The sequence below is a fragment of the Dufourea novaeangliae genome, unplaced genomic scaffold, assembly GCF_001272555.1.
Source record: "Dufourea novaeangliae isolate 0120121106 unplaced genomic scaffold, ASM127255v1 scaffold24, whole genome shotgun sequence".
Classification (NCBI taxonomy): domain Eukaryota; kingdom Metazoa; phylum Arthropoda; class Insecta; order Hymenoptera; family Halictidae; genus Dufourea; species Dufourea novaeangliae.
Genome location: NW_015373905.1, coordinates 1,075,306 through 1,099,785, shown reverse-complemented (window position 1 = coordinate 1,099,785; position 24,480 = coordinate 1,075,306). Strand labels below are relative to the sequence as shown.

At 34.8% G+C, this 24,480-nt stretch overlaps 3 protein-coding genes across 4 annotated transcripts; 2 read left to right on the top strand and 1 right to left on the bottom strand.

Moving 5' to 3' along the window:
• Window positions 1-8,125: 8,125 nt before the first annotated feature.
• On the bottom strand, window positions 8,126-12,760 carry LOC107193794 (geranylgeranyl transferase type-1 subunit beta). The gene is made up of 4 exons (XM_015583301.1): window positions 12,749-12,760; window positions 8,811-9,344; window positions 8,344-8,704; window positions 8,126-8,264 (listed from the first exon to the last, which is right to left on the bottom strand). The coding sequence occupies exons 2-4, from the start codon at window positions 9,342-9,344 to the stop codon at window positions 8,152-8,154; spliced, it is 1,008 nt and encodes a 335-aa protein (XP_015438787.1). The 5' UTR covers window positions 12,749-12,760; the 3' UTR covers window positions 8,126-8,151.
• LOC107193793 (zinc finger RNA-binding protein) lies at window positions 9,796-18,027 on the top strand. Of its 2 annotated transcripts, none has more exons than XM_015583300.1 (11): window positions 9,796-10,017; window positions 10,296-10,459; window positions 10,612-10,953; window positions 11,455-11,910; window positions 12,021-12,734; window positions 12,818-13,121; window positions 13,194-13,381; window positions 14,377-14,525; window positions 15,736-15,831; window positions 16,017-16,137; window positions 16,430-18,027. In XM_015583300.1, the coding sequence occupies exons 1-11, from the start codon at window positions 9,968-9,970 to the stop codon at window positions 16,711-16,713; spliced, it is 2,868 nt and encodes a 955-aa protein (XP_015438786.1). In that variant the 5' UTR covers window positions 9,796-9,967; the 3' UTR covers window positions 16,714-18,027. The 2 variants fall into 2 exon arrangements, with proteins under 2 accessions (XP_015438786.1, XP_015438785.1); XM_015583299.1 differs by having other exon boundaries at window positions 11,344-11,910.
• Window positions 18,028-20,026: 1,999 nt separating this feature from the next.
• On the top strand, window positions 20,027-23,502 carry LOC107193791 (polyubiquitin-C). Its single transcript, XM_015583295.1, has 2 exons — window positions 20,027-20,124; window positions 21,515-23,502. The coding sequence occupies exon 2, from the start codon at window positions 21,521-21,523 to the stop codon at window positions 23,351-23,353; it is 1,833 nt and encodes a 610-aa protein (XP_015438781.1). The 5' UTR covers window positions 20,027-20,124; window positions 21,515-21,520; the 3' UTR covers window positions 23,354-23,502.
• The last annotated feature ends 978 nt before the right edge of the window (window positions 23,503-24,480 follow it).

Genomic DNA, 24,480 nt, shown 5'->3' with positions numbered 1-24,480 from the left:
AAATGGTATTTTCAAATATAGAACAAGTTTTCCTGCATTGTTTCCCGCAGCATCTCCATCTACCATCTATGTTATGGTTGACATCCTTGTTCAATATGCATGCTACCTCCCCAATGAAATATTTTACTACTTAAATTTAGCAAATTTAATTCACTTGGGAAGTCAAGGACTGATTAGTAATATTCATGTTTATTGAATCTTATATTGAAATCGTCACCACGAGTCTGACTCGATGTTATAAATAAAGCAAATGGTTTAAAAAACACAGTTAAAAGACTAGTGCTATCGGTCGTGCTCAAATGTCTCAAAATATCCGACAGTTTGGCACAACTGCAAATCTTCGAGTACTTCGAGCATCTATGCCGGTCTCTTGGTGCTATTCGAACCGCATCCAACGTACTCGAGCGTATTCGAGTTATCGAGACGGCGCGCGTAATGTATTCCGAATCGACTGAACGGTTTGATATTTAAAATCACTTGAAACCGTTAAAGGGTCGCTCAATATAGATAGATTTAGGTATACATCTGAATCAAATTGATTGGCAATTAATTAATTAAATCAAGAAAAACTGATCTCGTTTAGGCCGAATTTCATAAACATGAGCAGCACCTTCCTTTTTCATTACCATTATCCGGTACGTATTAAATTTAGTATTGCATTCTTGTTATTTTGAATTAGAATATGTTATAGCATTTTTGGAGCTGATCAAATAGTCAATGCGTTCGTGACCGTTAAGTTCAATTGTATAAATTTGAACTAGAGGAATTTGATTTGTATCTTTTTATATTGTTTTATAGAAATGGATATTAAATAGTAAATGCTACTATACATCGGGAGATAACAAATGAAATAAAAATTTTATTTATTTCGTTATGCCGTGTCCATTTGAAGACGTTATAAATTCAGTGGCAGTATTAGGTACATGTAATCTATCATACAACATACAGGCATATATAATATTATTTTAAATTATAATGTATTAAAACATAATTCCTCGACATTATCTGGCAATAATTATGTTTTTTAAATTATAATTTAAAATAATATTACATATGCCTGTATGTTGTATGATAGATTAAATGTCCCTAATACTGCCACTTTATTTATTTTACTTAATAAAAACATAACGTACGAAGAAATGTGTATTGAAGGTTGTATTATTAACCCTGTCCAACCGTGGGATTCCATTTGGAATCGTTAAATTATTTAGTATTATTATACATTATAGTTCATATCATGAACCTGAAGATTCAGTATGGCATTGTATTGTATAGTATAATTTTTTGCCGTTAGACGGAAAAGTTCTCGAAAATATTATTCGGGACCCGACATCTGTCGGGATACCGTATCTTCGGGGTACCGTACGTCCGAAGGACGTCCCTTTCATGTCCAGTTTATGTCCGAATGTCCTATGTCCATTTTGGACATCCCTAGGATGTTCGTAGGACTTGAATTTCGCATGAGCAAGATGTTCTTTAGAGAACCAATAGAGAAGTGTAACGTCACTAGCGGTTTTGTGCAGAAGCCTCAGTAAATTTGAAAAAATATTTTTTTTCTTACACTGTCTAACCAACACAAAATCAGTTCTTTCCTTTGAGCAGGTAAATGGCCTTTTAAAACTGTTTCTAACCAACATAGAATCAGTATTTTGCTTTGAATCAGTGATTTTTTTTCTTTAACCGTCTCTCAACACACAATCAATATTTTGCTTTGAAAATAAAAATAAACACAATGTACACACTACAGATCATAACCCCTAGACCTATATTTTCATTATAATTCCTTATAGGAAATGTAACCCTTTATTTATTAACAGAAACTAACGTGATCTAATTTCTACTAAGTGCGGAAATCGCAGGAAAGTTCATGTTTTATTTATTAAACACAACCAACCTAACCTAACTTCTATCACCTTGCACAGAATGAAATCTAACCGTAATTTTAAACGTTTAGGAAACGTTTCTTATGTGCCTTTTAAGATATTATCATAGCGTTTTTAAAAACTCTTTAAATGTTCCCAAAAAGTACAGAGAATGTTACTTTTACACATTCGGATCCTGTGTGAACATTCTCAGAACTTTCCACTTTGTTAATAAGACCTTCCTAGTATCTTAACGAGGACGTAGTCGGGACATGTGGAGCTTTTCGAGACATCCTCCGAATGTACCGAACGTCCGGAACCTACGTTTTCCGGATGTATTGTCGAATGACGTTTTTGTGCTATTTGTGTTGGGGACTGGTAATGCAATTATAAAAAATACTGGACACGATTAAATTTATTTGAACAAGAAAAACTCCATGAATGTTCTCTAATGAAAATAAAATGACAAATAGAACATTTTTATTCCCACTAATGAATTACTCGTTCTACGTGTTTAAATTAATTGCACGCCATCAAAACCAGGCCGTTAATTTTCATTTAAACTAAAGTTGCCGATTACCGTAATAAGTCAGTATGTCGTGTTCGTAACAGAATAATTCAGAAAACGGATAGTAGTAAAAAATTGTGATATTAACGAAATAAATTTAACGAATACCTTTCATTACCATAATTAGACTGGTATCTGATAGAATTAACGGAGTCAAGAAATTCCCGTTTTGACTTCAGCTTCTGAAAACTGGTCTATACAAATCTGTATTTAAATAAACATTCACAGTTTCATTGTAATATAAAAAACATACATAAGTTAATAAATCGAAATTGAATAGTAAAATCCTTTCCTTCATTTTATGTTATTTTTTGTTAATTTACATGAAACTAAAAATTGTTGATGTTACATAAGTAAATAAATGTTACATTATTAGAAAGACGTTTTCCTACTATAGTCGATTCGAAAGCGGACTGTTCAAAGTTACTGAGTCAGCATTGGAGGAAATAACATAGACAGCGTAAGATATTCTTTAAACTCATCGTGATAAAAATCTTATCTACTGTAATGTCACCGAAACATGCAGTCGGTTTTTTTTATCTTTATCTATTTTTTTCTTATCGCGTCCACAATGTGGGATGCGCATTATTTGTCTTGTGACTTCCAATACGTCAAATATGACTCACTTAGTAGTTACGTGTATACTCTCTTTTATCAGTCGATACCGTTGTAATTAGAGGTCACCTACATACAGCTAATTCATATACGTTACACTTATGCAAGCACGAGAACTGCATTCCTAATGCACCATTCTTGGTAAGAACGAAATGAAATTCCATTTAAAACGGGTCTTAATTGATGTATCACCGTATCAAGCTACCTCGGACAGTTTTGCGAGAAAACGGAGGGGGATCGATTGCAGGACTTTCCCTCTCTTTCCTTAGCTGTTTCCTAACTACAATCGATCGAGTCGTTACACGCGCCAATTAAACGGTCGCTCTTCCATTCGAGTACCCGTATTAAGCATTGTTGTTCACAGTAACTTCGACGCTTGAGTAACGTTTCATTTTCCTTAGGCATTCTACGAACTCTTTGTCTTTTTTTTTTACAATTACCCGAATGACTCTCTAATTATTATTTAGAATCTCATGAGGAATGTTTTCTAAAGCCTTCTACTTTCTTCTATTTTAAATAACGTTACCGAGCAACGCACTCTGGAATACACGATACTATTCACTCGCGTGCACATACATATGTATACATATTTAACGGTGTTAAACTTTAATACATACTTCCGTTGCTATCGGAATTCTATCTAACATAAGCGTTTAGTCTTGTGTTAAAACAGCTTAAAAACTGGTCAAAAGTTTCCATTCTGAGATTTATCTATGTGAAATAAATTGGTCTTTGTGTTCTTTTTTTTATGCTTCAACATTGAATATCAGAAGTCATTATTCTGTAGAAAAACAATAAACACTGTTCTCTTTATCTTATGTCATGAATCACCAGTGAATCATTTAGACCTGCACATACTCACTAAAGATTGTATACTTTTCGAACTGTAAAATTAACAAGAGAAGATAAGATAAAATAACATGAAATTTTCTAAATAATACGTGAACTCTATCAATTAAAGCAAATTCAAGATCAACGACCACTTAACCGATAAGATAATATGTTAGATTGCAACTAAACTCTGAAATAGAACTGTAATTAATTTTGTTTTAAAGAATTTAAATGACAAAAAATATTTTATTTATAGCTTTCCAGTAACGGTGTGTTAAATATTTAAACAATTTCAATCTGGAGCACACACGTGCGATTGGTTGAAGCTGAATTGCGTTTCACGGTTCTTGACCTCGCTAGTGACATCATTCTAGCTGACAGGTTGTTTTGACTGATACACGGAATAAATTTGTCGATTAACTTGTGAAATAGCTTTATTTCCAAAAGCTAGAAAATTCAAGGTACAATACAGAAACGGGTAGGTATACACCTTCAGACAAAAGGATTGGTCATTTCTATAATTAATCATCTGCTTCATATTATCGCGACATGTCGAGGAATATGCATGCGCCTACGCTTCTTAATATGTATACGCAAAACCTATATTTTAAAAAATATATATGCACCGTGTATGCACTTGCTGTTCCAATCGATTGAACTAAAATCAAATATCAACATTACGTAAATAACATCGGTGGAACAAATTTAAAAACGCATTATTCTCAAGCGATTAAGCGTGAAACGGTAAACACAAACAAATAACACTTTTCGATAAATTAATACCCCTGTATACTGTAGTTTTTAGCTCCATTACTATCGTTAAAGTTAAAATATACTGATTCCCTCACTACTCTTCAGTTTTGGTGATAATTTTCCTACTTTCGTCTGTGTAGAATTAAGTAATTGTTCATTCATTTTTCTATATACATAATTCCCATTTTGTGTTTTACGATAAAGCCAACGTATTATACAACAAATACGAGAAAAACGTTTTACCGTTATTTATTAACTCGTTGACGAAAAGGATGTATTATTCGTTATTAATTTCTTGTCGTGACATGAATATAATTATACAGCTTATTTTTCAATATTGCATATATTGTTTAACTTTATACATTACACATTACAGTGTGAGCGATAGAGTTTCTATATGTATAATGTATAATACATGCCTTGACACGTGTTTATACAATAGGTTATGATGTGCGAAGTAAAAAAATTAGATATCACTTTGTATATTGAAGCGGTAGACAATGTGTTAATATAATATACCTATGCCTAATTTTTTTAGACGATTCAAATAATGACTCTTTGTTGTTCCACTGTCCTTATATTTCCGTAACGTTTTTCTTTTTATTTCGAAAGATGCAGCTGTCACACCGACAGCTGTGCAACTGGCACGAACCTCCTTGTTAAACTGAGCATCTTGTCTGAGAATATACCCACCACCTGCCCCCCGATCAACGTGTTGAGCTCAAGGTACGTATACGGTCACACACACATACCATTACAGTCCGCAACGCGCACGTGGTCACACGAGCAAAGTTACCATTTAGACGGATTAAGTACATGTACGTTTTTTCTACCTACAAGGGTCACACGTTGATCTGTTAAATACGACTTTTGAGAGAACCGCGTTTATGGTTGTCATGGTCCTCCTTTTTAGATACTGATCTGCGCTCGCAACATTCTGCCGTAAAATATACATACACTGTGAATCGTGTCCGCAATCCTAACCTTTCAATTTAAAAATGTTTTTAATTTAAAAATATACGATATATAATTCAAAATTATGTGAAAAGGCTCAGAATAATATTTATTAGTTTTAGAACACATGTCATAGTTGAATAATATACATAATTTATTAAAACGGTTTAAAAAAGTTCATTTGTAGCGACTATTGTATGAATATATACATATAATATCGATACATGCAGATTTTGAATATTGCTATGCGGTATTCTAGGAGGGGTATCTTTTTGTTGCTGTTACTGATTTAAAACAGGACAGTTAACTCAAGGCCAAATCAGCTAGGCATGATGAGGAAATCGTATTTTACACGTTACAGCAACAAGATGTCATATGAGTCTCGCGAACAATTTATTTGAATCAGAATAACCTAATTACTCCAAATATCATTACATGTTTACTGTAATTTTCATTACTTGGAAATGTTATTCAATTAAAATTTAATGTAAATTTAAGAAAGTAAATTGGCTGTTGTAACTTGGATCGGTTCGTTAAATACTGTGAATAAAGTTACAAACTCACAGAGACGGGAAAAGAGAGACTCATGAAAAACTGGAGTGCGGTGAATTTGCCAGTAATTAGAAACAGACGATGAGCGCGGGCTATACAAGAGCATCATTCATTGCATGGTTACTCCTTAACGTTCTCTATTTGTAGACTACGCTTCGTAGAGACGAAAAAGCTGTTTACCCTGGTATTACTGTTCCTCCTTTCTTTCTTTCTTCTCTTCACGTGTTCGGCCGACCGCGGGGATGAAAATCATGCACCGTAGAAATTTTTACGCTGTACCGATAATCGATTAATTTGCGATACCTTGGAAAAGGCTTTACCCGTTATTTCTAAATATATACGCTCGCTATAACATTATTCTGTCAGTCTTTGTTGGTATCCATCATTTTCACAGTGACAGAGAGACACATGTAATAAATTAAGTTATACACACATCCGTTCGGCCATGACTAATTGTAAATGACGCAATTAAGCAGATACGGTTTTGCGAAACTCGAGTTTCCCTGGGTTACGCACTTTCCGCTCTGTGAGACTCAAGAGTAATGTGTAAATGATACTAGATATAATGCAGTCGTCATAAAATTGTCGTTAACTTTTCTTCTGATTGAATACCTTTTCGTGTATATAATTAAGCTTAGTTCTTCACCGCATGTATTAAAAGTATTTTTAGTACGATGTTATCATATCACACAACCGAAACTACTTACATTTGAAATATTTACAAAAGATCCAGAAGAAAATCTATACTGAATAGTTGCGTAAAGCTAAATCAAATATAATAAATATCTACATTATTTATGTCTATAGTCTAATTAATACTTTTCAGTAAAAGTTATCCTTCAAAATAAATATTGTATCAAATGAATTTTCTACAGTTACGTATTTACGTGACAATAAACTTATCTTAATTTACATTTGATTTTCATAAAGTAATTTATTTTTTAGTAACGTAAAATGTAGTTTGCCGTTATCGTAATAACATAAATTATGGGCGCATACTAACCTTTGTTGATATTCTGGGTCGCGAACGCGAACCCAACACTTAACAATGAAGTTTCTCTCTTCCGACGGTTGGAAGATAGATATTGTTCTATTGTTTTGTTTATATTTCACACTGCATACGTAACAAATTTCACAAATATGACGGAGCTTTAACCAAATGTTCTGTCAAACTGAATGGAAGTAACACTATTCACAAGAATGCAAAAAAAAAGATGACAATTGCACCGGCTATAATAGTCACAGTCCAGAGTGTCTCGTAGTCCTTTCGAACGAACGAACGAACGTCGTCTGTTCAGTGTTCAGTGTGTTGTGGCTGCGAACCCACCCCGGTTACCATGGAATCATCGTTCCGCGAGGTGGGGCGTCTGAGCCAGCTGCTGCGCTTAGGCAACTTCGCAGTTCGCATAGTGTCAAGGAGTTTCTTTCCTCACAGTCCGCGATCGTTCATCATCATGGAGGTCGTTATAGCTCCAAACATGAAAAAACTTGACATAATCGTACAACTCCATGTTAGCAAATTTATGTTTCTTATAGCAGATATCAGGTTTTTGAATTTTTTCCTACTTAAAAATTTAAATAAAAATTATAGGTATTTATTGAATGTACATTATTAAATAAAAGGATAACAATAACAAACACTCATTACTATGTTTTTTGAAGTTTTATTGTAACTTTTAAAATTTCTATATAATGAATCATTATTGACACTTAACTGTGTCTGAATTACGTTATTCTTTTCACTTCTGGATGTACCAGAAATTATATATCTTTAATAACTATCTCGGTTGAGACAAACCAGTGATAATATATCACGAAATCATATCATTCTTCTTAATTGACGCTTTTAGAATAATGGTTCTCAGCACAGAGAACTTTTAAGAACTATACAAACAGTATTCATTGACAAAATGCGAAACTGTTACTTATTTTCTTCATGTATTAACTCCACAGTCCTTAAGTGCGCTTGATATGGTATTTAGTTGTTCAAAGTATTTAGTGTAAATGTTAATAACATTACCATACATCATGGAGTTTCAATAAATGTTTATATGCTCTATCGGTGATATTTAGAGCAGCATTTACTATACTTAAACCTGTCTCTCCTGCAAGACTTAAACCACATAAACCTAAGGAATGAAAAATATATATTATATACTGCTATTATTTTAGAAAATGTTTCCTATATCAGTTTTAATTCTTATATACCCAAGTATGTATGATGCGGATCAGGTTGACATTTAGCAAATTTTGCAAACCCGCCTATAATTCCATTTTGCGTAGTAAGAACAAACGCTCTATTTTTTTCTGGATCAGGAAATTTGTTAAAATCGAGCAATTGTAGGGTAGCACCAACCCAAAAACTATAACATGTGTCAGACGGCTTTCCAGGTCGTCCATGAAAACCACTATCTTGCCTCATGAGACACCATCTTCTCAATCTATTTAACTGATCATTTGTCAAGACATTATGAAGCTCATTCATGAGACATAGACTAGCTACAGCACAAAATGTAGATCCTCCGTGTGATTCAAGACCAGGTCCTTGTCCAATTGCTCCATCATATGACTATAATTATTGTTGAGATTACGCTATGATAAAATTAAGTAAACAAAGCAGTTTTTGTTAATGGTCTTTATAAGCAAAATAAAAATAAATAAAAATGAAGACTTACAATGCTATTTAAAATATAGTCAATAGCTCTTGCTTTGTCCATGCCTGACCAATCATTTAAGATTGCAGATATACAACAGGCACAATAAAGAAATCGCATATCACTTTCACCTCCCATTAGAACAGCTGAAAAAGTTCCATCTGGCTTTTGGCAAGCTCGCATGCCTTCTAAAATGGATTTTTTATCCACTTTGCTTAAATCATCTTCAAGAATTAAAAGGCTACCTAATGCTAAGTACGTCATTGCTAAATGACCACACTGATAATTTGGAATGTTCTTTGGTACCATTATAGATGGTCGAAAACCTGAACGTGGTCCAATTCCAACAAGTTGTTGCCTATAGATCCAGTCTATTGCCTCTAATTTTGTTTCTTTGCTAAGGTAATTTAAGCAATTTAATACATCTAGTCCTGATATAGCAAAAAACGCTATAGCAATTCTGGAATCATCATAGCTTTCCCAATCACTGGGTATCATTTGTAGTATGCTTTGAAAATATTTAGCATGTTTTTTCATTGCTAATTGTGGCGGCATGTTGTATTATGTTGTTGTACAAAAAAAAAAAAGATATTACTTCAACTATGTGTCGACGTATTAAAGAAGGTTGTCACGTTGAAATTTGTTGTCCAAGTTGAAAAGGATTCCACTACGATTTGTAGTAAATCTACTAGAGTGCGCTTCAATTTCAACGATAGGAGTAGTTGCTGCTAGGGGGCGTCGAAAAAATTCATTAAACGCACGCGTCGCCGGCAAACTAGCCCTTCCTTGCGCACGCCGGACGTTCGTCGCAACACGCACCAGCCGCGAAAATTTCGCAAACTACATACTGCCCCGGAAAGCGGAGATAACGAGAAACACGCAGTAAGTTAAGTTCCAATCAACCGTATTACACTTGTCCGCTTCGTGAATACTTTCTCGCGGTAGTTTCTCTGGCTAGTATGGTAGCGCGTTGATTTGCGCGGAAGTAGTTTGTCGGAGGACGACGCAGGGTTCTCGTGGAAGCGGCCACTGAGGGCGCGGCATTCTTGCAATTGTTGCGCCCGGCTCCAACAGAATAACCAATAGGAGCCGCGGCAGCGCCGCCATTCTAACGAGTTCGTGGCACGCCCTACAACTTCCTCCATTGTCCTTCTTTCCGGGATTCTCTGCGAGGAAGGATGGCTCAGAACAATTATTTTGGGTTTACTCACGGCGGAACGCAATATGGGTACGAAATCGATTGCATACCATAATTATTAAGTAGCTAGTGTTAAGTTTATGAAAAAATCGTGTCGGTAACTACGTTGGCGGGAGTAATAACTGTTCGTTAAAATCGGTGCACGCGAGAGCCCAGCCGGCTTAGCCGCCATTTCTTGCTGAGAGTTAGAGCGTCCATCGAGCGTCTCTCCCGGGCACGGATCCGATAGAGGTCTTTTTCGTTTTGCCCGTTTCCATTTTTCTTTTTGTATCTTGTTCGTAATAAAATCTATTTATTCTTTCGATTAGAGCGACCAGTGCAGCCGCTTATCAGACTGGTCAAGCGGGATACGCAGTAACTCCAGCGGCAACCGCCGCCACGTACACGCAACGACCCGCTGCCGCCGCGGCTACAGGTTACGAAACTTACCAAGCGGCCGCTGCTGCAGCCGCTACAGGGACTACATACGCTGGTAGAATGTTTTTCTTTCATATATTTCATTTTCCATTTTTCGACGGTTTCGTCTATAGTATCAAAGTTGAAATGTTAACCCTACCACTCTCGAGAAAGTTCGCGAAGCTCGTTTGATTTTGTACATTTTTGTTGTGTATTTTTCTGTTGTAGCTGCTAATCCTGGTACAGTGGCTCAGACATACGATTACGGTTACGGACGTGCTGCACCAGCAGCGACATACGACGCTACTAAGACATATTATCAACAACCTGCAGCAGCAGCTGCAACTTATACCACTACAGAGACACATTACCAAGCTGCGAAACCTGCGTATAGTACAACTAGTGCTTACACAGGCACGGCGAGACAAGCTACCACTACTGGACAAGCTAAAACATACCAAGCATCGAGTACTGCTTATCAGCAATCCAATCCTACACAAAGCGCAACATATTCTTCTGGATATACAGCACCAGCTACTCCTGCTGCTACACCATCAACATCAACAAATAGTAAGTGTTCGAAGTATTTATAAATGTTTTTCGCCAAAATTCAAAATCCTGCGTAAATGTCCTATTAACCGTGACGTAGACACTAATAACATGAAATTGATCCTCTGGCTACTGAAATTTATACGTATAAATAATAAATAAAATTCTGCTAATGTTTTAAACCACAATATAGTTTGAAAGTTCTGCAGAATTGAAACTGTTTACAAATTAAAAAATTAATATAACTACAATATTATATAGTAATTTCTGAATATTATATACTATATCTTACAAATATTTCAATGAAAGTATAACGTACTTGTATCGATAAGTACAAGTTAGTAGAATGGTTCCATGAATACAAAGAATTGACTCCTCCAAAGTTTGAGGTTTCAATTTCATTTCCTTTAGAAACGGCGAGTACGACGTATTCCGGCTACGACGCAGCGCTATATAGCGCTGCGACTATGTATGTAGCCCAACAGAGTGCAAACAGCAATTCGACTAACCAGAAGACTGGAGGTTGGCAGGGCTACGCGCGGAAAGGATTTGGTGCTGTAGGGGGAGGGATGAAAGCAATGCGACCCAAGCAGCCCCCCAAACCTCAACAACTTCACTATTGCGATGTCTGTAAAATCAGCTGTGCTGGACCTCAGACATATCGTGAGCATCTGGAGGGTCAGAAGCACAAGAAGAAGGAAGCTTCTCTGAAGGTACCACAGCAACCACCAGCACGTGGAGCAGGGAACAGTCTACGATGTGAGCTTTGCGATGTCACATGTACTGGAAATGATGCATACGCTGCACACATCAGAGGAGCCAAACATCAAAAGGTTGTCAAGCTACACACTAAACTTGGAAAACCAATACCAAGTGCAGACCCAACTGTTCTGAATCCAAAGCCTGCAGCTGCTGTTAAAACTGGAAGTGCTAAAAAGCCAACAGTAACAGCTACTCCTAAAATTAATTTCGTTGCTTGTAAGTATTTTTTTTTTGTTCATCTATGACTTCACGTGTAAATATGTGATATAAATTGTTTAAACATATTAACATATGTACAATGACACAATGGTGTATCTTTTTTACAGCTGGAAATTTAGGAACTGTAAATCAAAATCAAACTGCAGAAATTAAATCAGAAGAAACTACAACAGAAGAAACTGTAGAAGAGACAGCTGTTGATGAGAAAGATATTCAGCCAGTTGGCCAAGAATATATAGAAGAGAATAAATCTGAAGATGGAAAAATTATAAGTTTTAACTGCAAACTTTGTGAATGTAGATTTAATGATCCTAATGCCAAGGACATGCATATGAAAGGAAGACGGCACAGATTTGCTTACAAGAAAAAGGTTAATCCGGATTTGGTTGTTGATATGAAACCAAGCTTGAAACAGAGAAAGTTGTTAGAAGAGAAACTACGCAGACAACAAATGCGAGACGAATACTTACGTCGTAGGGAAGAAATTAATCAATTGGGACCAATGGGTCCGATGATGGACGAGGAAATGATGTATTGGGAAGAACGTCGACGATATGAAGAGGAATGCGAATATTATGAATGGTATCGACGTTACGGACGTGGTCCAGGGGCTCCGCCAATGCCGCGTCCTTTCCCAGGACCACCTCCGATGATGATGTTCCCTGGCCCTCAGAGGAGGCCAGATTCTTCTGATGACAAACATGTGTTATCTCATCATACAAATATTTATCCGAAGGAGCAGGAACTGCTGGCAGTTCAGAAAATAGTTTCAGACACTGAAAAAGCATTGAAATTCGTGTCTGACACTTTAGCAGAAGCTGGTAAATACTTAAATTTTTCTTACAAGTTTTTTTATCTTTGATTTCTTATTAGATAATCAATGAAAATATTTGTTTAATTATAGGTAAAAAAACTGCAACTCCAGCACCTACAACAAATGCTACACCAGCAACACCCGCCACACCTGTACAACAACAACAACCAAATGCAGATGCGGTAAAAGTAAAAGAAGACCCTGACAAAAAGAAGAGTACAACTCCCCAGAAAGAAGATGGCAGTGATGGCAATCTATTTTCATTCCAAAAGGAAAAAGAGGATTCAAGGATACTTAGGGGTGTTATGCGTGTTGGTAATTTGGCGAAAGGACTCCTGCTGTCTGGTGATAATCATGTTTGTCTTGTGGTTCTCTGCGCAGAGAAACCAACACGGTTAGTTAGTTATATTAACTATTACAACATTACTCACTTGCTTGTATGATTACTAAATTTCTTTCCTTATAGGACGTTACTGAATAAAGTTGCTGAAATTCTTCCGGCCCAGTTGAAGATCGTAGCTCCAGAAGATACTTATAACGTTGGAAAGCATCCGGAATCAGCTGCTTTAACAGTTTCAGGCGGTAGCGTGACTGTCAGCGTTACGCTCACCAGTCCTTTAATGCGCGAAACGCCTAAACCAGCAGCTGCTGCAGGTGATTTGATCGTTTTCTATTTTCGTAGTGGCCAAGAAAAGGATAACTGTATGATTATTTTCACGATTTTACAAAAAAAAAACTTTTATTTTCATACTGTTTTCTCGATCGTGTGGTTTCTGAATTTCGTTTGTTCTTTTCATGGCCCGAAAGCTTTTTTGTACATTTTTTATACACCAGGAAGATGCAGAGGCAGCCAAGGACTTCAACGGTTGCCAGTGTATATACGCTCTAACATACAATATTCCTTTCTTTTTCAACACAGCTGCAATTTAGTGTGTCCACGATTGACTATGACCAATAATTTCGAGAAACACTAAAGAAAGAAAAACTATAATGTAAGAGCGTACATAAAAGTATTATAAGTATTGAATTTTTAACGGAAAAGAGAGAGCGTAAACTTGATACGATTAAGACGTTTTTCTTCAGTTTAAGTTATCTCGTAGTGATACATTTTATAAGTTTTATCGTGAATAAGCTGAGCTGGAGTCTCCAGTAAGGAAGAGTATGCTAACAATGAACGTGGACACGCTTTTGGTATGAGGAAACAACGCTGAGGCAATCTTAAAACTATGGACTTTTTGATCATGCATTGATAATTTAAAAATTATTAAAAACCCTCTGTCATCGAATGTTGTACGACTGTTCTACAATGCGCAGTAGACTCCTTATTCTAACCGACGATTCTCTTGATAACGTTACTTTCATATTTAATCTTGAGTAATGTTATCAACTTGATGAAGAAACATCGGTCGTTCTTATCAAATATATCTCTAACTGACAAAGGACGTACATGAATGGGGGTAACTCACCATTGTCGTGTACTACATTCGATTAGGTTTATTTTTGTTTCATTGAGAACGTTTTAGGCTATGGCCCTCAAGTTGTAATCTGCTTGAGTTGAAATATAATTATAGAGGGAAACCCAAATTGGGCATGATCAAACACTCTAAGTGTTGTCTAAGCGTGTTGTGCTTTCTTTGTTGGAATCTCAGATAATGCTGGACAGCAGCAACAGGGAGCTGCTCAACCGCAAGCAACGCCCGCGGCGCCCACTGTGACGAAACCAGATCCGCCAGATGTACTTCCCAAGGCTAAGTGTTTGGAGGCTTTAGCTGCACTCAGGCATGCCAAGTGGTTTCAGGTTTGAATCAATCAACTCTCAGTTCAAGATCTCGAATTGTCGGTGCCATTTTTATTGGCACTAAACGATTGTTTTCTGTTACTTTCTCCTAAAAACGCGAAACGCGTGCAAGTTGTCCTCTCTCTCTCTGTCCGCCAAAAAGAGCAGTCTTAGAACTTCCAGCCTTGTGACAATTTTATTTTTATTATCATCTTCTTGTTGATATGATTTTGTCTGAAACATTTATTTGATCACGTTTGATGTTCACACTCTATACATCTGCCAATACAATTTGTCCACTGATGTTCTCTTTTTTTTTTTACGGAAGATATACCGCAAGTTTTGTCGAATTGTTGTTATATATCATGATTGCCCTATGTGGGTAACAGTGGCAATGTTTGGTTATTGGCAATTTTATTAAAACCAGAAAATGCGTACATATATTTGATGTGATTGAGAAACAGAAGCATTTAACGTGTATTCAGATTGTCTCAGACAAGAAGTTTAAGCATTATGTAAGCGTGAACTGTAGCAATTTAAACGTTGATGCACACTGAAAACTTACATTTGCTTTACTTCCAATCATCAACATCCAGAATAATAGGAAACTGTTTGCGGATAATCATTTCAGAGTACATAACTTCTTTTCAAAGAATGTAGTTTTGTTTATTTTGTTTATAATGCACTGAACTGCTTTATGATGCTTATGAACAAGCCTTATTCATTATTCTGGATTTAATCTTAATGCATTGTAGCCTAGACTGAGTCTGTTCTAGGTCTGTCTTAGAAGTTCTTAACATTAGCATTCTTGTACTTTATAAATGTGTATCTTGTTCGATGCTTTCTACACAATGTGCCTTGTAAGCACTGTTGAATGTTACAAGACAGACAAGCACAAACACACAGTGGTGTCATAAGTATATCGGGTGTTTTTCCAATTATAAGTTGAAGAATCCTATTTGGCACTTTACCGAGTGTACATTTTTTTCCATACGTTGTACGTTTTTTTTTAAATATTATGTTAGGCATTAATTGTTCAGGAAATAATAAACACCCGATAGTTTTGATATGGGCTAATATTTTAGGGGTTATAGGCACGAGGCTGGGAGGATAGCTAAAGCCCACACAAAGCAAATTAAAAGTAGGTTAGGGTGTCGCATCTCCAGAAGACTCAGAGATTTCAATGTGCATATAACATTGTGTATATTAACGTATTCATCATATTTAACAGGCTAGAGCTACTTCGCTGCAGAGCTGCGTTATGGTCATTCGCATAATGCGCGATCTTTGTAACCGTGTACCTACTTGGGGACCACTGAACCCATGGGTTAGTACAGAACAAATTGTTTTATATATTTACTTTTGTTATTTCAAATTGTCATTTGCGTTTTGAATATAGTATAAATACTTATGTTATTATTATTTCACGCTAAATTAATTTTGTTCTTTTTTATTTCGAAATTTGTAATTGTATTATAAAGTTTTAATTAAAGTATTTGATATTACTCTTAGGCATTGGAACTGCTTACTGAGAAAGTGATCAGCACTGCAGGTGGCCCTCTCAGTCCAGGTGAAGCTTTAAGGAGGCTTTTAGAATGTGTTGCTGGAGGAATATTACTTCCAGGAAGTCCAGGTACTTTTCTTTCTTTATTTATAAGCACGGGATTGCATTAATGAAGAAAACGAGATTCAACTTTTTCACAGTGAATCTTTAAGAGAAAAATGATGATACAGATGACGAGACTGAGCGTATCGTGAATTTCATTGTTGATTCTAAAATCGAGTATTTCGATTTTTGCGTCACTGTGAATACTTCGTGATATAGCGTAGATGATTTGGCAGTCTGATTTCTTAGTCTTTGTATTAAAAATAATGTATGGATTATGATAAATCGTGGTACTTATACGTGATACGTTTTCTTACAGGATTGTCTGATCCATGCGAGAAGGAACCTGTCGATGCAATTGGCAATATGACGGCTCAGCAAAGAGAAGATATAACTGCGTCAGCTCAACATGCTTTGCGATTAGTTGCGTTCCGACAGATTCATAAAGTTCTGGGCATGGAACAGCTCCCTCCACCCAAGTATAAAGGCCGTTTTGCTAGGAAACGAAGACGCGATAATAGTAACGGAGAAGGAACGGACAGTGAGGCTTCAAAAAAAGATAAAAAAGCAGAGGAGATCAAAATGGAGACAGACTCCAAATAGATCTACCAAAATATCCGCTTTATCGATTTACTCATAACTTATATAGTGTAAGAAACAAATTTTCCTCGTGTCAATTGCTTGTTCAATGAAACCTGTCTATATTGGGTCAAAGTTTCGATCAGAACTACTGAACTATTTCTATTTCGACGATTATTTCAAGTGTAGGTATTTCTTTGGACAACTAGTGGCATCGTTTTAGTTCGCAGTTATAATTTTAATGGCGAAAAGGAATAATTAAATCGGATTATATCATTATATACTTTGACCTTATCTTATACGTGTGGTAACGTTATCGATTTTTCACCTTCCTACTAGTACTAAGTCCAACATTTAAAGGCGAAAAATGATATATTAATTGCATTTCTGCAAGTATTTTAAATTTAAAATACGTTTCGAACATCCGACTTATAAAGACGTCATTTTTCCGGACGTCACTCGTTTTAGGTTTATGTCACGAAATATTGCAATGTTAACTACAAGCTGTAAATGCTGTTGTTTTTAGAATTTGTAAGAAGAACACTTGCAATTATGTTTAGTCTGTAAGACTCTTTGTGAAGACTTAAGACCTTTCCCAAACAGGCAATTGGTACGACTAGTTCCAGCACTAAGATGATTCTGTCAAAGGAAATAATGAATGCGTTAATTAGTTTGAATTACTTATTTAGCTATATTTCAAAGTCACAATATACGATGAAGTTTACTAGAAAGGGTGGTAAAAATGATCATTTATAAGTTTTGAAGTTAAGCGTAGGTTAGTTTGTATTGAGAATTCGTGTGTATGTTGTGTGTGTAGTCGTAATAAAGTGCAGTATGTTTCCTGCACCAAATTAACTCGTATGTTCACGCCGCGTATATTAATTCACGCAGAAGAGATTCCAAGAAAAAGCAGAGTTGCAAGTCGATTATTGAAATAGACGCTTTGCTGTCCAATGAGGGTTAAGTGCACGTGTCAAGAATTCCTAATGTTTTGCTGCAGTTTTGTTTACAACGAACCTAGCAGGAAGTTGAACACTTCAAAACGTGTTCGTATTGAAATAAATTTCTTTCTGACACAGTGTATGGATCTTCTGTTGTACACATGCAAATCCTCTTTGAATAAATCGAACATGCATGCGATAAGTATAAGTATTTTCTTCACTTCCATATTCCTTTTCGTATGTAGTATTGTATTAAAGGTTTTTTTTTTAAACAACAAATTGGACTAATGAGAAATCCTCTATAGTATAAAGGCCACACACACAATAGCACTCAGACTGTATGATTATGGTTACTAAGTAATTTTTTTACAAGAACGAACACTTACATACAAAGGAAGTTACTTTATTTTTGGATGGCACCGAGCAGAACTGAGACTGATATACTATATTAATTTTCTAATAAACAGATTAGAAGATAATGGCAGAATTACTCAAGACTTAATTTATGTTTGAGTTATGAACGTAATTTTATATGACGTATTGATTCTGTTTGGTGCAACTAGTCTGTTTAATACAAGTGATCATACTGATTTAATCCCATCATTTTCTCATAATCTTGTATTTTGTAGTCGTAGTATGACTATTTTAATTCTCTTGCTAACTAAACTGGCACATGCTTAAAAATCAACATAAAATAAAGCATTAGCCACCTTTAGTTTCCTGTTTTACAGTATTAATGAAAATGTATTTGTACATACTCAAGCTACATGACATACATATGTACTCTTAATTTATTGTTATTTCAACCAAATGTTAATGTAACCCAGTGCGTTGTATGTTTGCAGGTATTTTGCAAAGAAAATTCGCAAACTTTCTTCACTTAGTCCTTGTAACCTGCAAAAAATAAATGTGTGTAGAGCCTTGAGGAATTTTCAATACAAATGCTACATATTATTTGCTCAGTATTAAGAACTGAACAGTATATATTGAAAATAAGGTGATGATTTCGTCATAATGTTTCTTCATATGTATATACAAAGAAGACTGCATGTAACATTTTCGTGCCATTCTACCTTGTTTGCAAGTTTAATATCCAGTTTTTGCACGTGACAAAATTGCTTCACGTTACACTGAAAATTTGAATTTCATCTAAATTCTATTAAAATTCAAATGTGAATTTGAGGAAACATTCATAAAGTCTGCGAGTTTTCATTTCATTTTTTCATTTGTTTTTTTTTTTAACAAATTATACAATTGTGCAGTTGACTAAAATCGATTATTTCGATATCACCGATGAAAAGTGAAACTAAAAATGTAAATAGCCTATTATATATAAAAGCATGTTTTTCAAATAATCATGTATTTCGTATGAAATAATCACATAAACAAAATTAATCTGCCAACAGTCGTGTAATTTATCTAGTTATTTGGATATTTTTTAGAAACATGAAAACGAATAAAATACATTTACGTAGAACGAACGAATATTACTCATATCTATTTTTAATTGGTAAGTAATATCGCGTTGAATTTTTAAAAAACACAATTCTATAAATAAACAAATTATTCACAAAATATTTAAAATATGTGTTGGTGGTATATAACTAAACTATTCTAATACTGGCTCAGACTATTTAAATTTAGAGATTTACTTGGGTTATAATTTAATAACGATTTCTTCTTATTTTTTACATTAAAGAGTTTCATCAGTTTCTAAATAGTTGCATCAACCTAATACGTATTACGATGCAACGTAGCATGACAATTAATCATTGAAACCTTCTATTTTGTCTTACGTATTCCGACTTTCACAAGTAGATTTACTATAATAGTTACGTATATGGAATCAATTTTCTCTCCATTTTGCATTTTTGTACAGGCTTATGTTATTACCTTCAACATAACCTATTTATGTTATTTCTGTGTAAAACTCATTCTATTTTAAGTTTTTGTATTTGATAGAAATAGAAGACAGGGTTAATTTTCTAGAAAGAATATCATTATGAAAAACAATGATTCATCGTTTTCCTTTGTTTAATAATTCAGACTTTTGTGCGCCATCTACCTGCATCAAAATGTGACAGTTCAAGCCAAAAAGAAAGGAAAAAAAATTTTTAGTCAACTAAGAGACATTATTTTTAAAACCACAGTATACTAGAAGTAATTTTTATAAACGATATTAATATAAACGAAGTTCGTTGAACGAGGGATAGGACAAATATAATAGAATACTCTTTGTGTCAGAAACCAATCGGATACAACAACGTCACATAGCCAATGACGACAGAAAGATATAATCCAATAAGCATCTTTACGGATGTCTCATGATGCGTTGCGCATGATCAGTACAACTTCCTGTTAGCAACATAAAGAGAACGTTCGTGGGGGCTCTGTCCAGTCGTACGAACTGTTTCAACGATTTCTGAGGAAGACCGAGAGTTTTGTTAAATTTTAATAGAAATATTTGTTGCATTACAAGGCACTTCTACAAGAGGTAAGAAATTTTATATATAATTATGTTGTTACTATGCATATTATCTGATTTGTTAATGTTGATCTACAACATTCGATTTTTACTGGATTCAAATTGAATTGTACTTGATTGATATCTAATACTGTTTGAAAATAGAGCATTTAAGAGCATTAATTTTCTTTTGCTCTAAAAAGTAGAAAAACAGAGGTTAAAAGGTGGTATTTATTGTCTTCACAACTTAGTTAGGCCTTCAAGGCGTCAACCATCATGGTCATTATTTCTGAAATCTATTTTTGTAACGGTTTCGAAAGTCACCAATTATAATTAAAGTGTATAGAACTATAATACTAGGGTTTCACTACTTCAAGGGAAATAAGTTATTCTTCAAGCAATTGTGCCTATAATTCCGCAAAATTTTGCTGCGTAGTAATGGACGATAAAATGGCGGTTATTGATTCATCAAAATTGACGCCATTACAGAATGACATTCAGATTGTTCTGAACTAGAAGTTTTTGATTTAACACGTTCAGGACAGCGTGATCCACTAGTGGATAAAACGGATGATGTTTTATTTGCTAATATGACCCATCGATACGTCCACCGTGAAACTATCTTATCTAATGACATGACGTATGGGTGGGTCGCAACAAGAAAAATGCTTAACTATAACAGTATAAACTAACGCAATATAGGTCACGTTTTTGTAACATTAATACTTTTGTATAAATATATATTCTATTGTTTTACAACATGAGGATGCTTTGTATTTTTTCTTCGTCTAAAATTTTAATAAATTTAGCATTATAAGGATAGAGAAACTTAACATATTTACGGAAACAACATGAATTTAAACAAAATTTGTCATGCAAGTAGAATTTGACATATTTGTAGAATTATTATATACACTAAATATAATCGTGGTTTGTCGGAATAACGAATGTAAAACTGAAGTTTCTAATGTTAATAGAAGTAGCAAATCAAATCTGGAAGGACAGGTAGAAACGTTTTTCCTTTTCTCATAGAAAATTATAAAATAGGTTGCAATAAAATAGCTTGAGAAGGCGGCGTGACCCATCAGCGGGTCATCAGATTATGTTATCATTTTTTCTGAAGAAAAAACGTATATTTAATAGGTAAAACTTTTCGAAAACTAATAAAATAAGCATAAATGTTAGTAAATGCTTTGGTAATATCTAACCACCCCATTAAATAGATGCTGCCAGTATCGAACGTTTCTGTAATTTTGCTGCTGTCCTGAACTTGTTAACAAATTATTCTGAAGCATCCATTATGAAATTTTTACGATTTCAATTCAATGCAAAACTTTAATAATTGTCAAATATATTAATATCTTCAGATTCACTAACAATAAATTTAATGTGTTTCTAACATCAATTAATATTTTTGCAGGCAAACATGCAGATCTTTGTTAAGACATTGACTGGTAAAACAATAACCCTTGAGGTTGAGGCATCAGATACCATTGAAAATGTCAAAGCAAAAATTCAAGATAAGGAAGGAATCCCACCAGACCAGCAAAGATTAATCTTCGCTGGTAAACAACTTGAAGATGGGCGCACACTTTCAGATTACAACATTCAGAAGGAATCAACACTTCACCTTGTACTCCGACTGAGAGGTGGTATGCAAATCTTTGTTAAGACTCTCACAGGAAAAACGATCACCTTGGAAGTTGAAGCATCCGACACTATTGAGAATGTAAAGGCAAAAATTCAAGATAAGGAAGGAATCCCACCAGATCAGCAGAGATTGATCTTCGCTGGTAAACAACTTGAGGATGGGCGCACACTTTCAGATTATAATATTCAGAAGGAATCAACACTTCATCTTGTACTCCGACTGAGAGGTGGTATGCAAATCTTTGTTAAGACTCTCACAGGAAAAACCATCACTTTGGAAGTTGAAGCCTCTGACACTATTGAGAATGTAAAGGCAAAAATTCAAGATAAGGAAGGAATCCCACCAGACCAGCAAAGATTGATCTTCGCTGGTAAACAACTTGAGGATGGACGCACACTTTCAGATTATAATATTCAGAAGGAATCTACTCTCCACCTTGTACTTCGACTGAGAGGTGGTATGCAAATCTTCGTTAAGACTCTTACAGGAAAAACCATCACTTTGGAAGTTGAAGCTTCAGATACTATTGAAAATGTCAAAGCTAAAATTCAAGATAAGGAAGGAATCCCACCCGATCAGCAGAGATTGATTTTCGCTGGTAAACAACTCGAGGACGGACGTACACTTTCTGATTACAACATCCAGAAGGAATCTACTCTTCACCTTGTACTCCGATTGAGGGGTGGTATGCAAATTTTCGTCAAGACTCTTACAGGAAAAACCATCACTTTGGAAGTTGAAGCTTCAGATACTATTGAAAATGTCAAAGCTAAAATTCAAGATAAGGAAGGAATCCCACCCGATCAGCAGAGATTGATTTTCGCTGGTAAACAACTCGAGGACGGACGTACACTTTCTGATTACAACATCCAGAAGGAATCTACTCTTCACCTTGTACTCCGATTGAGGGGTGGTATGCAAATTTTCGTTAAGACTCTTACAGGAAAAACTATCACTTTGGAAGTTGAAGCTTCAGATACTATTGAAAATGTCAAAGCTAAAATTCAAGATAAGGAAGGAATCCCACCAGATCAGCAGAGATTGATTTTCGCTGGTAAACAACTCGAGGACGGGCGTATACTTTCTGATTACAACATTCAAAAGGAATCTACACTTCACCTTGTACTTCGACTGAGAGGTGGTATGCAAATCTTCGTCAAGACTCTTACAGGAAAAACCATCACTTTGGAAGTCGAAGCCTCTGACACTATTGAAAATGTCAAAGCCAAAATTCAAGATAAGGAAGGAATCCCCCCAGATCAGCAGAGATTGATCTTCGCTGGTAAACAACTTGAGGATGGGCGCACACTTTCAGATTACAACATTCAGAAGGAATCAACACTTCACCTTGTACTTCGACTGAGAGGTGGTATGCAAATCTTCGTCAAGACTCTTACAGGAAAAACCATTACTTTGGAAGTTGAAGCATCGGACACTATTGAGAATGTAAAAGCAAAAATTCAGGACAAAGAAGGAATTCCGCCAGATCAGCAGAGATTGATCTTTGCTGGAAAGCAACTTGAAGATGGGCGCACACTTTCTGATTATAACATTCAGAAAGAATCAACTCTTCATTTAGTTCTTCGACTTAGAGGTGGACGTTTATAATTCCTGCATTTTGATCTCGTTTTAATGCATAAAATTATATAGCATATGTAGAAATAAATAATTTTTTTACTTTTATTCAGAATAGTGACTGATAATGTGATATTCATGTTAATGATATACATTGATGAATAAAGGATGCATTAATAAAGTAAACTATACAATTCACTTACATGTCTGCTCTATAATTTGCATGTTATTTAATTTATGTTCATTATGTAATTGGAATCTTTGTATAGATTAGTAGTATTAATTTAATTGTGATTAATATAATTGATTATGAGATATTAGTTTAATTATGTAGTTTGTTGTTACAATTTTTAGCTAGTGAACGATTCGGAAAGTCGTGTTAATTGTTGCAAATTATATTTTGGGTACAATTTTAAATGTCTAGTGTTTGGTAAAATATTGTTGCTTGATCATACGTATAGTCAGTTGCATTAAAACATACGGTTTCTATTTCGGCGGAGAAAATTTGGCGTGCGAGACTGCGTATAAAACGCCCGTGTGTAGTCCTGGCTTAAAGGTAATGGGTTATGAAGAAATTTTTACATTAATTCTCGATTTGTAAAACGAAACATTTAATATTTGTGAAATACTATTTTGAAATCACGGAATCTTCGTTGATATAAATTTTTCTATTGTAAGGTTTCAGTTTTATCATTGAACATAATTATGAGGTATTTATGAGGGACATTATCTTTGGCTCGTGCAATATTTGAAACATTTTTGTACTTTATTATTTTTCTCGTATTTCTGAGGAAGTATATTATTGTGACTAAATGTGTTATTAGATATACTTGAACGATTTGGTAAGCAAGAATGCATTAGTAAACTAAACCAATAATAATAATTAATATCTATAATAACTTCTAAAATATTGATTATTACTATTAATATACATATATTAAATGGAGATATAATAGAAATTTAGTAACATACGACTTTGTTTAAATATTTTTACGTACATATAGCAATGTATTCTACCAATGTATTAATACAATTATTCATGAGGTATCGTTTTACAGAAGACAGGAGTTCACAACATGTATTTGCTTTGTTTTAAAAATACTTTTATGAATGCCAAATTCCCAATTATAAACATATAATTTGTAGTCAGTAATTTTACA